The sequence below is a fragment of the Mobula birostris genome, chromosome 3, assembly GCF_030028105.1.
Source record: "Mobula birostris isolate sMobBir1 chromosome 3, sMobBir1.hap1, whole genome shotgun sequence".
Classification (NCBI taxonomy): domain Eukaryota; kingdom Metazoa; phylum Chordata; class Chondrichthyes; order Myliobatiformes; family Myliobatidae; genus Mobula; species Mobula birostris.
Window position 1 is genome coordinate 186,553,717 of NC_092372.1, and position 14,699 is coordinate 186,568,415.

The 14,699-nt window shown below is 40.3% G+C and overlaps 1 protein-coding gene across 6 annotated transcripts in view; it reads left to right on the forward strand.

The window, feature by feature from the left end:
* LOC140195483 (sickle tail protein) overlaps positions 1-14,699 on the forward strand; it is a 696,918-nt gene that overhangs the window by 121,365 nt on the left and 560,854 nt on the right. For 2 of the 6 annotated variants that reach the window (XM_072253833.1, XM_072253834.1), the window contains exon 1: positions 215-468. The exons of 1 other annotated variant lie outside the window; for it this stretch is intronic. In XM_072253833.1, coding sequence (XP_072109934.1) covers positions 258-468 — 211 coding nt within the window. In that variant the 5' untranslated portion in view covers positions 215-257. Of the gene's footprint in view, positions 1-212; positions 469-14,699 lie in introns of those variants that run through there. 3 more of the 6 variants (XM_072253848.1, XM_072253849.1, XM_072253840.1) reach the window with 2 other exon arrangements.

A 14,699-nucleotide genomic window follows, 5' to 3' on the forward strand; every position in this document is an offset into this window, starting at 1 on the left:
GACCCACCAGTAGCAGACTAGTCATAGACTTCATCCCAACACATCTACATTCCACAGGTCTGATAAACTGTCTGTGAAATCACACAGTGCCTTTTTGTTTCTATCAGTGATCTTCTACTATTTCACTGAATTTCAGTTCAGTTGAACCATGCACTCCCCTCTGATCATTTGTATCTAGAATATGCCTGCAGGACTTTGTTTTGGTTGTGGAGCCTGTGAACGGAGAATATTGTAGCAAGAAGGAAAAGTGCAGAAAAATGTCCAAGCCCTCGCGACTGGCCAGACCCTCGTCAGTCAGTGCTGCCTCGAAGCTCTGTACAGAAAGGAAGGAAGATTCCAGCCACAAAGCCAAGACTATTGGCTTGGGTCAAAAGCTAAAGAGGACTGGAAGTGAAGGGACCTTGAGTAAAATACAGCCAGTGCAAGTAGTACCACTCACTGCACAGAAGAAAAGTTGCACTTCAAAAGGTATGATCTTTAAATGACAAGGGTTGCTTGTGATCCTGTACCCAGCATTACATTTTAAATATAGCCATATGAATTTGAGTATTAATAACTTTAGAAGAATTTTGTTGAAATGGGTTGAATGTGTTGCAGGATAACTGATCAAACAGCATTAATATTTTAACCATTGGATTTTGCATCAAGGCAGAGATAGCCTGGTATATGGTTACACTATAATTCAGTTCTACAATGCTGTGCATCTCTACCAAGATGGAATCATAGTTGTAGTCTTTATATTGTAATTAATTGAGAAGCCTTTATTTTTGCATGGTTTGAATGTAAGTCCAGTGAACTGTTCAGAGTTATCGGTTTGTGAATTATTTGCAGGAATTACTTTCATTGGATGATAGAGCGAAAATGAAATGAAAAGTAACAGAAACCAGATACAATAGGGGTGTTATACCTTGGAGGCTTTTGAACATATTCTGGCCCAGAAGTTCCTAAATATAGCAGAGAAATGTTACCCTGATCGTGTGTGTATATGGAGTGAGTACCTGAATCTCTCCTTTGGAAACATCAGTTTCTGTATGCGCACCATCACTTTATGATGGTGAGTTTTGATGAGTCACTCAATATGCAGATGAAAACTTTTCTTTGAGTTACCTCTGGCTCCTTTGCCAATCACTTTATATCGATGGGCTTTGGTTCAGAAGCATTCTACCAATGGGAATAATTTCCTCTCTTCACTCTGTTCCAACTCTCTGATTTCAAAGGCATCTTCTAATCATCTGCAGTACAACTGTCACTTACTTACACATGGAATTGGAGTTTCCACTCTGGGACCTATCATGAATAGCTTTCCGCAACCTCTCGCAAGCCCTTGGCAGACATCCCACCCTGCAAAAACTGATTTCAGGGAGGTAGCACCATCAATTTGCGGGAGACTCCCGGGAGAGGTGGGATGTCTGCAATAGAGTAGCTCCTTTGCAGCTGGCCAGCTAGTTTAAATAACGTTAGCTATGCTAATGAATGAATGACACCTGTTAAACTGACCTCAACACGTCTTTTACAGTCTTAACCCACCATGGGCAATAGAAACACTGTCATTATTTTGACCCCTATTAGGCAGGGGTACACTTTAGTGTAGTCTGGGGTGACGTATGTTTTATTTTTATTGGAACACTCTGCCATGGTGCACTCACGCGCGTTCTCTCTCTCTCGTGGTCGCTCGCGTACTCTCAAGCTCTCTCGCCCTCGCTCGCGCTCTCTCTTGCTTTTCTCCTGCTTGCTCTCAAAAAAATTGATTTCCGTGATATTGTATGTAATTTGCGGGCATCAGGGAGCCACTATTAATATGCGGGAGACTCCCAGAAGTTCCAGGAGAGGTGGGATGTCTACCTTGGTTTCATCTCTCGGTGCAGTGGCTAAAATTTGAATGCAGTACTCCAGTTTAGAAATTAAATTGCAAAGTAACTTGGATAGCCCTTGAACAGATTCCCCTACCCTCCTCTCCACTATCCTCCATGGAAAAATTGCTCTGAACTCCAGTCCTGCTTCCGTCTCATCCACTGACCCCGCCCTCCACCTCCAACTTTCCACTAATCTTTTTTTCAGGTCCTCTAATTATTTCCCTGACCTCCCAAGTTCCTTTCAGATAATGAGGACGGATGGGAATTAATAAGCGGATTTAATTTGGAAGTTCAAGCAATTATGGAGAAGAATCAATCAGGTTCAGTAGTGCGACTGCTTATCCAGAGGCCGTGAATAGTTGTTTAAGCCCCATACAAAGTTTTTGTACTTAAGTCCCATTTTCAGGTTTTTGGAGACCATGCGGTTATTATAATACAAGTGTTCTCACTAATGTACTTCGGGGAGAAATCGTGCAGTCCATCTGTGTGTGGCCTAGGTGATAACGCACATTTTATAATGTCATTGTTCTGTCATTTACTGGCATGAGACTGCTGGAAACAATTATAAGCATGTACCAGCACCTTGACCATTTTGACTGTTCAGTTTCAAGAAAAGCAGCTTAAATAATACCCTTGTCACCAATACCAACTATTAAAGAACTTAAAAAATATGGATAATGATAAGTTGTAATTCTTTTAGTACAAATGTAATCTCATATAAAGTGCAAGCAAACAGTTTCCTTGGAGTAGTAGGCTGCTATGGCTGCTTTGAACACATATGCTTCTTTAAGATCGGATGCCTTTTCTGTAAGATAAGCCACATCATGACCAAATCAGTTTGAGAACCACTTATGTACTTTGTAATATTTGTTATCTTTTTGTTTGATCTTCAAAGTATTTTTTCAATTTTGTTGCATTCCTGTTCATCATCTTTGGCTTTGCTCACGGAGTGTTAAATGAAATGTGGTTTACCTATTCATTATACTATTACAAGGTAGAAATTTGATTACCTTTGCCTGGCCCTTTTATGCCACTGTGTCTAATTACTGTAAGGAGAAAGGGAATGCAAGCTTGAGGTCAATCTCAGTTCATGAGGACCTTAGTGGATTGGAATGTGCTTTTAAATTTTGGTTAACATGACATCACTGCCTTAATTTCTCCTTTACTTACTTGACAGGCTTTTAATTGAAGGTATTGGTTTTCAGTGCCGGGACGTAAAAAATTATGAACAAGCCGCCCCAGATTATGAAATTATTTAAAAAGTAATGGGCATGGAAATGCAAATTGTATGCTTGAGTTTCTGACAAGTAATACTGGCAAATTAATCTTGGGTTTCTATTTCTTAGGGAATAGGTTGTATGGTCTTAAACCTTCCCTAAGACACAGGAGCAGAATTAGGCCATTCAGCCCATTGAGTCTGCTTTGTCATTCCATCATAGCTGATTTATGACACCTCACAACTTCATTGTCCTGCTTCTCCCCATAACCTGTGCCCTAATTAATAAAGGAAGTGGGTCATTGGGACTATTTTCGGGGAAGGTGGGACCTGTACAAGAGGGATTAGTTTAGTTACATCTAAATTGGATCAGGATCAACATCCTGGTGGGGAAACTTACTAGTGCTATTGAGGTTTAAAGTAAGTTGACAGGGGAAAGAACTCGGAGTAAATGTTCTGATGGAGGGGAGGGGGTATCACCACTCATAGTGGTAAAAGTTAGTGAGTGCAATAGGCTGAAGAGTGGAATACAAATCTAACTTGCATTTGTTTTAATGCAAGGAGCTTAACTAGTAAGGTAGATGGACTCAGAACTTTAGTTAACATGTGAGACTCTGATTCTGTTGTATCAGTGAGATATGCCTGAAGGTTGGGCAAGTCTTGCAATGGGATACAGAATTTTTAGTCAAGACAGAGGAGGTGGCATTGCTTGGTTAGTCAGGGAGGGCAATACTGAGGGAGGATATCCTCAGCAGCTCCTTCAGTGGGCCCATGTGGGTAGAGATTAAGAGGTCAACAGTGTTATCACTTTGGAGGTGTATTACAAACTTGCCAACAGAGTTTCAAGCACAGTATGTAGATGGATAATGAGGGAAATGGCAATAATCGACCTTGTGTTGGGGTGGGGTGGGGAGCATTCCAGAGGAGGTAACCTTAACATTTTTTGACAAAATAGTGGTGGAATATTGAAGTCTAGACCAGAAACTTCAGTATTATGAATTCTGGTTGAGGAACTAGCTGGAGCACAACAGACTTAAAATAGATAATACTCAGCCTAGCAGTCAATTCTACAGAGACTGAAGACACTAGAATCTGGAGCAAAAGGAATAAGCTGTTCGAGTTGCCTGAGTCAGTTCCATTGACAGCAAAAAGTGTACATTCGGATAGTAAGTGTACATTCGGATATAATAGGTTAAACTTCAGAAAGTTTGTGAAAGTTTGTTTATTGTTCATAGTTTGCTCTGATGCAATGCTTCCGTTTAGAGTAACTGGGCTAAAGAGTTGGTTTCAATCAACTGAAAACCCTTTTACAATTCTCAGAGAATGGCTTTGTTTCACATTTTATTGTTTTTTTTAAATTTGGGTGTTTTTGTTAATTAGCCAAATCTAATTGGTGCATTTCAAAACTAAAGAATTAAACTATTTAATTTAATGGCAAATAATCCCTTTTAATTACCAAACCACATTTGGATATAAATGAGTATAATGTGAGCCTTTTGTGAAATGTGAAATAAAAACATTATGGATAATCTCCAATGGATGTTGAACATTCCATTCTGACAAATTTAATTCTAGAAAATAGTATTGCTCATGGTTTGCTATGATGCAATGCTTCATTTTGGATCAACTGGGCTGAAGAGAACACTTGTTCTGGTATGCTTCCAGTTGCAAAACTGTCAGAACCTTTCTATTGCTTTGCAATGCAAGTGAACTGATAAGGTTCCTTTGGTTCAGTGACAGATTCTGAATACTATGAAAATGACATGAACTATTATTTAAGCTCATCAACCCTTACTGGTGACTCTGGTAACAGCAGTTTGCCATTGTCCTCTATCCTGCACCAGGTTTTCAAGTTGTTCCCTCGTGTAACCCATCATCTTGGTATCCTTCCTTTCCTAGGGATGAGGTCCTTGGAGCTTCAGTTAGCATTTCTGTAGCTCTGGGTTTTTACAGGATGGGGGCTCTGGGTTTTTACAGGATGTGGTTGCTGACCCCATGCCCAGCCTTCCTCCTTTTGCTGCTGGGATTGGGACCGTCCATGGTGGAGTACGTCAACTATAGCAAGAAAGTGACCGAGTTCTGTTGTTTTTCTAGAAAAAAAATGCCCAGCGTTTTTATTGTTTGGAATAGCAGACCAGAAAAATTGACAACTATAAAAACAAGACACTGCAGATGCTGGAATTCCAGAGTAACACACACAAAATTCTAGAGGAAATCAGCAGATCAGGCAGCAAGGAATAAACAGTGGATGTTTTGGTCTGGGACCCATCATCAGGGTTATAGTAACTAATCCCTTTATATTAAAAAAAAGTAAAGGACTGAAGAAAACTTGAGCCACTTAATGCTTTTGTTCTGGACAGCCACTTGCAGTACCTATTGAAATAGAAAAGCCATGGTAGTGTAGTGGTTATCGTAATGCTATTACAGCTCGGGCATTCTGGAGCCTAGTGTTCAAATCCAGTGCTGTTCTGTGAGGAATCCTCCCTGTGGAATCCTCTGGGTCCTCCGGTTTCCTCCCACAGTCCAAAGACATACCAGGTAGGTTAATTGGTGATTGTAAATCGTCCCGTGATTAGGTTAGAGCTAATCAGCATTGTGGGGTTACTGGGGTGGTGTGGTGAGAAGGGCCTACTCCGCTGTATTGTTAAATAAAAATTTAAAAAACTCAGCAGGTCAGGCCAAAGTGTCGACTACTTATTCATTTCCATAGATGGTGCCTGACCTGCTGAGTTCCTCCAGCATTTTGTTTGTTGTTCTGGATTCCCAGCATCTGCAGAATCTCTTCTGCTTATCTATAATAGGGTGCTTTTTACAGCACCTGGCCTGACTTTTAACATTCAACATGTATAAGCATGTACAGGCAGAGTTGTCTCAAAGTAGTTATGAACAATTGTTTCACTGATGCCGTAACCTCTTCGAGTGTTTGGAACTGGTCCATTTAGGTCAGCAATAGTTAAATATTCTTGCTGGCCTAGATGGCAATTATTCAGTCTGCTGTCAACTATGCTTTTGAAGTGCTCCCACTAACAAATGGCTGAGTGTGTGTTAATAGCCTTGCAATCAGAGGTGGGGGTTGAGACTATTTTGGGAGTGTGTGCTGTCCTCTGGCATTTGTATTTGCATCTTAAGGATAAAAATAGGACATCAACTCTATATACACTTGCCTTGCAACTAATTGCATCAGGAGATGTTTGATCCTTCGATCACTCCATGTCATCACCTATCCAGTTGTGTTCCATCATCTTCTACTTTAAAACCTTGATTCAAATGCCCTTAATTCATTGGAGTACAGATTTATTCTCTGTCCATTGCCCAAAATGCATGCTGCACGCTGCACTCTGCATCTGACACTGCAGTGGAAATGGGTTTCTGAAAGCAGAATACAATACGCAGGCACAACAGGTTACTCCACACAAGACAGATCAGAATCAGGTTAATATGACTGGCATATGTTGTGAAATTTGCTAACTTTGCAGCAGCAGTAGAATGCAATACGTGATAAAAGAGAGAAAAAGTAAAACTGTGAATTACAATAAGTGTGTGTGTGGGGCCCCCCTGGCCAGCCTCAGGGTCGCTCAGCTCGCTGTCGTCTAGGGAAACAGCCCTCGGCCCCGCCAAACTGGGTAATTAGTTTGTGTGGATGCTGTCTGATGTACCCCACCCCGCCCAAATAACAGACAATACACCAGATACAATTAAATGATTTACTGTTTATAGATATAACTGGAACTATATAATTAATAGAGAATAAAATATGAAAGGAAAATAAAAGGTGCCACACTTATCAAAGTTCAATCTCTTCGTGCACAAAAAAAGTTGGAGCTCAGGACCTTTCTTCACTCTGCGACCCCTCGGACCGCCTGGGACCAACAACGGTGGTCAATCAGACGCTCCACATGAGTCCGTCTCCGTTTCCCCTCCTCGCCAACTCGGGGTCCGACCCTGTTAGCGGACTCACAGCACCTGGTCCATTCTCTGTCTCTCTCTCTCCCGCCTTCTGCCCCAAAACCCCGCGCATACAGTTTCTTCAAATACACCAAAACATAACAACTATCCCAATTGGTTCATTCGTCCTCATATCAATAGATAATACAAAACAAACTACTAGTGGGAGGGACTTTCTCAGTGTTTAACATAACAAAGAAGCCATTTTAATTAACCTACACAGTAACATAAAAGACGAAACCCCCTTACGTGCGTGTGTGTATATGTATGTATGTATATATTTATATATATTTAAATAGTGCAAAGATAGAAATTTTTTAAAAAGTGAGATGGTGTTCATGGGTTCAATGTCCTTTCAGAAATTGGATGGCAGGGGGAAGAAGCTGTCCCTGAATCATTGAGTTTATGCCTTCATGTTTCTGTACCTCGTTCCTGATGGCAGCAATGAGAACAAAGCATGACCTGGGCAATGGGGGTCCTTGATGATGGACACTGCCTTTTTGAGGCACTGCTTCTTGAAGATGTCCTGGATACCTTTCCTATGGTGGGAGATACTAGGACCAGAGGACACAGCCTCAGACTATAGAGGTGTCCTTTTAGAACAGAGATGAAGAGGAAATTTTTAGCCAGAGAGTGGTGAATCTGTAGAATTCATTGCCACAGAGCTGCAGAGACCACGTCTTTATGTATATTTAAGGCAGAAGTTAATAGATTCATGATTGGTCAGGGCATGAAGGGATAGGGGAGAAGGCAGAAGACTTGAGCTGAGAGGAAAAATGGATCAGTCATGATGAAATGGCGGAGCAGACTCAGTGGGCCAAATGGCCTAATTCTGCTCCAATGTCTCATGATCTTATACATCAGAGGCTACTGCTCATGATAGATATGTTTACAACCCTCTGCAGTTTGCTTCGATCCTCTGAAGTTGCCCCACTCCAGACTAGTTTTAATTAATTTCTAACTGTGTCTCTTCTGCAAATTCAGAACGAAAGATCCGAATTCTGTTTCCACATTCCAATACACATAATTGGTCTTTTATGCATTTGCTATGCAGAGAAAGAGGGAAAAAATCCTGGTTCACCAAGTCATTGGATGTCAGCTGCTCCTCTTCCCTACCCTCCAGTTTTGATTTGGCTCTTACCTTTGTCACAGCTGGTAGATGATAGATGAAGGCCGGTGAGGGGGTAGGTACCTGATGGGATGATGAAGTGAGAGCTGGGAGGTGATAGGTGGAAGAGATAAAGGGCTAAAAAGGAAGGAATCTGATAGGATAGTAGAGGGGACGGTGGGAGAAGGGACAGCAGATGGAGGTGATAAGCAGGTGCAGAGAAGAGAAAGGGAGAGAGTGATCTATAATGGTGAAAGGAAAAAGAGCAAACGGGAGGGGGAGAAATTTCTGGAAGTTGGAGAAATAGATGTTGATTACTTTGGATATCCAGCATCTGCAGAATCTAGTGTTTAAAAATCTCCACTTGCACTCTTTCGTAAACACAATTAAATGGAGGAAAATGATTAAGACCTTTTTTAGTAATTAAATTCTGGAAGATTAATTGCAATGAAAAGTTTTCTGGCAATGGCGAATTGTGTTGGCCCAAACAAGTTCATACAAAGACTGGATTAGTTAGTATTTGGCTGAAGCTTATTTTAATAGAAAGCCACTATCATAATTCTTGAGCAAAGGTACTTGATTCTTCCTTTTCTTCACATATCAGAAACAGTTAACTAAATTTATATTTTGGAAAAATATCCTTGATATATGAGAATAGATAGAGCTGTGTAATGATGGAACTTCCAGGAATAATTAAAATTATTTTGATATAGTTCCAATTAAATTGTCTTCAGTTAACCAGCTTTTGCCTAACCAGGCAAAAAGTCACAAATAAAGGATTACTTTTACATCCTATCTTGCATCTCGCTGCAGTGTTTTGTTGCCATGGTTTCAGGCATTAATTAGAATTAGAGATTTGACAAGAGTGTCATTGATGTGTAAGAAATGGGATTAAAGTGATTAAATTCAGGCAGTTGCAGAATATTCAGATAATGCTGAAGTGGAAAATGTTGTATTACAAAGGAGTAACCATAAGCGACAACAATCAAAAGGGCAAATACTAGTTGGTCCTTTGCAATTGGCTTGGGGTGCAAGAGCAGAGAATTACTGTGTACAGTTCTGGTCTTAGTATCCTCAAAATAGAGTGGGTGCAGTGGAAGTTCATCAGATTGATTCCTTTGATAGTGGGATTGTCATATGAGGACTGATGAAACAGACTGTGTGTACTGTGATGATATTGAGTTCCCTGTATGCAAAGCCCTGAATTCAAAAGGAAATTTTAAGCCCTATTACAGCAGATATAGATATCTACAGGTACTCTTATAATAGGGATGTTATGCTGTATCCACCTACTCTTCAAGAATTAGCTTACTTCCCTATCCAGTCCCTGTGACAAAGTTTAACTACCCATACCCTCTGCTTGATTGAGGGTTCCTGCTCTCTACCAACGAGGAGATACTTCCAACTAACAATATAGTTTAAATGCTGTTGATTTTAGTTTTAACGGTAGAGCTTTAAAATTAGACAAATAATTCTTAACACACATTTAACACTCAGAGGATTTCTGATTTGTAAAAGATTTCTGTTTTAAAATATTATAAACTAGAAAGTATTTCCAAACACAGGTGCAATTTTTACAAACCAGAAGAACGTACTGTGGAATTGCAGATGAATGAGTCGTCTGTTGCAGAAATCAAAGGTTCAGGAATAAATTCTACTTCTTCTTTCTGCCATTCTTCTTGTTATTCCTAATAATCCACAATACTTCTGATACTTATACTATTTTTTTTACTAGATGACCTCATTATCTGCACTTGATGTTTTCCAGCTGTCTTTGCTGGGGCAAAGTAATTCATACAGATGGTCTGAAAAGATTCTGTAGATAGAGATCCCAAACATCCACAATTAATTCTGTGAGAACTGACCCTCTGAGTACACAAACATCCCAAATTGTAACCACATTTTACGAGGGGTGATTGATAAGTTCATGGCCTAAGGTAGAAGGGGTCAATTTTAGAAAACCTAGCACATCTATTTTTCAACATAGTCCCCTCCTAATAACTCACCAGGGGTGATTGATAAGTTCATGGCCTAAGGTAGAAGGAGATGCATTATTAACTTCAAACTTTCTGCATAATCATTCAAAGAGTTGAACTGCACGTGCATATAATGAGAGCTGTATAACTCATTTCCTTCTACCTTTGGCCACGAACTTATCAATCACCCCTGCTGTGGACATTTTCTGGAGGTCTAAGATCCGCATGCTCCATGACAGCTGGACTAAGTATGTAAATGTAGGAGGGGACTATGTTGAAAAATAAATGTACTAGCTTTTCTAAAATTGACTCCTTCTATCTTGGGCCACGAACTTATCAATCACCCCTCGTATGTGCTAAGTGACATATCCCCAAGATCTTGCATTTAGTTAATGCAGACAAGAGGTTTCTTGTAGGCTAGCAGCCTGTGGCTTCTAACTTCAAACTGATTGGTGCTTGCAATTTACATTAAGAACTGGAGACTGGTTCTTGTTTACAACAAGAAGCTGAGCAAAGTAGATTTGTTAAAAGTTTATCTTTATCACAAACAGAAAGCTGAGGTTAGCAGCAAGACTCTCAGGCCCTGGAAAGTGAATATCCATCACATTATTCCAATAAAGGCTGGTCTCATGGAAGTGTAGAGTCATAGAAAAGTACAGCACAGGAACAGACCCTTTGGCATATCTAGTCTATGCTGAGCCATTTAAATTGCCTACTTCCATCAACCTGTACCCAGACCATAGCGCTCCATACCCCTGTCATCCATGTATCTATCCAAACTTCCCTTAAACATTGAAATCTGGCTCACATGCACCACGTGTGCCAACAGTTTGTCCCACTCTCTCTGAACCCTCTGAGTGAAGAAGTTTCCCCCTTTGTGTTCCCCTTTCACCCTTAACCCAACCTCAGTGGGGGAAAAACCTGCTCATGATTTTATTCCCGCCATAATACCATCATCTCCCCTGTCCCCCACACAGCAAATCCTCCCACTAACCTATACATCAAGGGTCAGTAAATAGCAACCAATGAAACTAATAAATATGCATGTTTCTGGGATATGGGAGAAACCAGGGTATCTAGAGGAACCCCACAGTTACAGGGAGAGTATGTAAGCTCCACTTAGGTTGTGGTTGGAGGTCAGGATCAAACCTGGGTTGCGGGAACTACGAGGCAGTAGTTTTACTAACTGCACAACTGTGCTGTCCAAGTAATTGGAAAATTGCTTTGATTTTACTAGTGTGAGTAACATAGTAATTTCAAAGCCAAGTGGGCCTCTGGGGAGTTGGGCCAGCATTTGCTCTATGGCATTTTACCATTACAGGACAACTGTACATGTATTTTCAAGTGCAAGTATCACAAGTACAGAAAGACAAATTGGGACATCAATTAATGTGTTTCTTCACTATTTCTTTATCTTGCTGCAACTCATTGACACTTATAATGAGGAGCTGCTTTCTGAATGCTGTGCCTCGAAAACCATGCTGAAGGAATCAAGATTCCATTTTCAATGATATTGTAAACTTGTGTACATTCAGCAAGAAATCGGATTTGTATCTGATGAACCTTAAACTTTGATTATGTTGGCTGCTAACTAGAGGCAGTGGGAGGTGTGGACAGGGTCAGTGTGGGAAGTGGAGGCAGGAGGTTGGTTTTTGCGTGGTTGAGCTGTGTCCACAATTCTCCTCTTTTTCTTGCAGTCATGGGCAGAGCAGTTGCCATACCAAGCTGTGATGCATCCAAACAGGATCTTTTTAGGGAGCATTGATGAAGATTGGCAAGGGTCAATGGGGAAATGTTCCTTAGTCTTTTGAGGAATTAGAGGCTTTCTGGGCCAGAGTATCAATGTGGTTCATTGAGAACAAGCTGCTGGTGATATTTAAACTTAAGAACTTGAAGTTCTCAACCATCTCCTCAGCACCACTTATACTTGCAAGCTGAAGTCAGTGACAAGCTCTTTTGTTTTGCTGACGTTGTTGACTCGATACCATACCAGTAGACTTTCTACTTCCTTTCTGTACTTCATTCTTTTGTTATTTGAGATCTGGCATACGTTGCTGGTGCCATCTGCAAACTTGTAGATGGAGTTGAGCAGAGTCTTGCCACTTAGTCATGATTTTATCAGCAGTAACAGACTGATGATGTAACCTTGTGGGGCATCAGTTTTGAGGAAATTAAAATGAAAAAAGTCTTAATTTGCAAAGAATTTCATGTCTTCCACCTTGGCAGTAAGTCATTAGAAAGAGATGAGGACAAAATGGCTGCACAGACAGCTGGTAATATGAGCAGTGAATAGGGACAGGCATGTGAAACATTCAGTTATTACATATTCACAGTTGGTTCACTGTGAAGGTTTATTTTTAGAACAAATAACATTGTGCAAGTTAACACCTAAAGGGGAAATCTACCTGCTATGCAGAAGAGCAAGGAGGCTAATATCTTAAATGGGTTCTGAAATGTGGGATAGATTCAAAGCTCAAAGCAGGTTGATTATCAAATTACATATGTTATCAAAATACTTCCTTGGAATTCATTTTCCTGTGGGTATTTACAGGGGGAAAAATAAATACAGTATAATTTTTAAAAACCATACTTAAAATGACAAACAACCAATCTGCAAAAGAATGAGAATCAGGTTTAATATTGCCGGCTTATGTCATGAAATTTGTTTTTGCTGCAGCAGTGCATTTCAGTGTATATAAAAACTGAATTACAGTAATATAAACATCTGAAATTGTTAAATTAAGTACAAAAAAAGTAGAGAGATAGTGTTCATGGTTCAACGTTCATTCAGAAATCCGATGATAGAGGGGAAGTCGCTGTTCATGTATTGTTGAGTGTGTGCCTTCAGACAAACTGCAGTTAAAAATATAGTTAACAAATAGTATGATGAGCAGACAACCTTAATGAAGTAGTGTAAACATTATGTAATGGCTTTAACTCAAATTTGTCAAATTGTGGAGAGCCACAAATTTGGAACCAAGAATTGAAGATCTGGTGAGATTTGAGTGATTATGTCTGATGGGCCAATCCTAAATTTGCAGTTTTGGCACTTTGTCATACTTTTCACTGCCTGACAAATTTGTGGTTTAATGAACAAGCAAATTTGTCATGTGCCTTAAACCCACAAAATCTCCAGTTTTGATCCTACATGTAAAACTGTGATGTATGAGAGGCAATGAGGAATATTGAAGAAATTGGTCCAAAGCATGTTATGAATACAATTGTTGATGGTGGTCTTTGTGTGATAATAGGGGCTCGTTTTGGAAACAGACATCTGGATTCCTTGTTGAGATTAACGTGTCACTATTAAAGATGTATTGGAAGAAATCTACTCAATACTTGCCAATTCAAAGTTGCAGAGTATTTTGACTTTCAGAAAAATACGCAAACATTATTGCATTGGCAGACATGCCATCCTACAAAAACTGATTTCAGGGAGGTAGCACCATCAGTTTGTGAGAGACTTCCGGGAGAGGTGGGATATCTGCAATAGAGTAGCTCCTTAGCAGCTGGCCAGATGGTTTAAATAACGTTAGCTATGCTAAAGAACAAATGACACCTGTTAAACTCACCTCAACATGTCTTTTACAGTCTTAACACCATGGGCAATAGAAAAGTCACTGTTGCAAACAGTGCAGCGAGCAACACTGTCATTATTTTTGACCCCTGTTTGGCAGGGGTACATTTTAGTGTAGTCTGGGGTGACGTACGTTTTATATTTTTTTTTTGGAGCACTCTGCCATGACGTGCTCTTGCTCGCGCTCTCTCTCTCTCTCTCGCTTGCTTTCTCTCTTGCGCTCTCTCACTTTCTCGCTCGCGCTCTTGCTTGCTTTTTCTCTCGCGCTCTCTCACTTGCTTTCTCTCTCGCGCTCTCTCACTTGCTTTCTCTCTTGCGGTTTCGCTTTCTCGCTCTCGCTTTCTTGATTGTGCTCTCGCTTGCTTTCGCTCGCTCACTCTCAAAATAATTGATTTCCGTGATATTGTATATAATTTGCAGGCATCAGGGAGCCACTATTCATATGCAGGAGACTCCCGGAACTTCCGAGAGAGGTGGGATGTCTGTATTGGCGTGTCTACAGTAAAGACAGTTTGTCAAAAATATTGAGCAATCTGATTTATTCACAGATGGGAAGTTTCAACAAACATCTAGAGTGAACGATCTCTACAGTGAGAGAAAAAAGGAAGGTTGGGCTGACACAGCATTTAAGCCAAGTGTTCTACTATTGGAAAGGAGAATGCCTTCATGGCAAAAACATGGTTAAATAGTCATCGTATATTGTTTTAATAGCAACTGATGCACATCATGGAACTGGGTACCCTGGTGAAAAGTATGGCAAATGTGAAAATATATTAAGGTCAAAGTCAAGGCTGATCATGTGCACAAGTGCATTATCTGTATACACAGATGAAAATCTCACTTGCAGCAGCATTCCAGGCATGTACCAACATTTGAGTAGTATTCATAAGAAAAACAAATTACACATACAAGGTGCTGGGAGCCTTGAGCGATGCACGCAAAATGTTGGAGGAATTCAGCAAGTCAGGTTAGCATCTTTGGAGGCGAATAAACAGTTGGTGTTTCGGGATGACACCCTTCATCA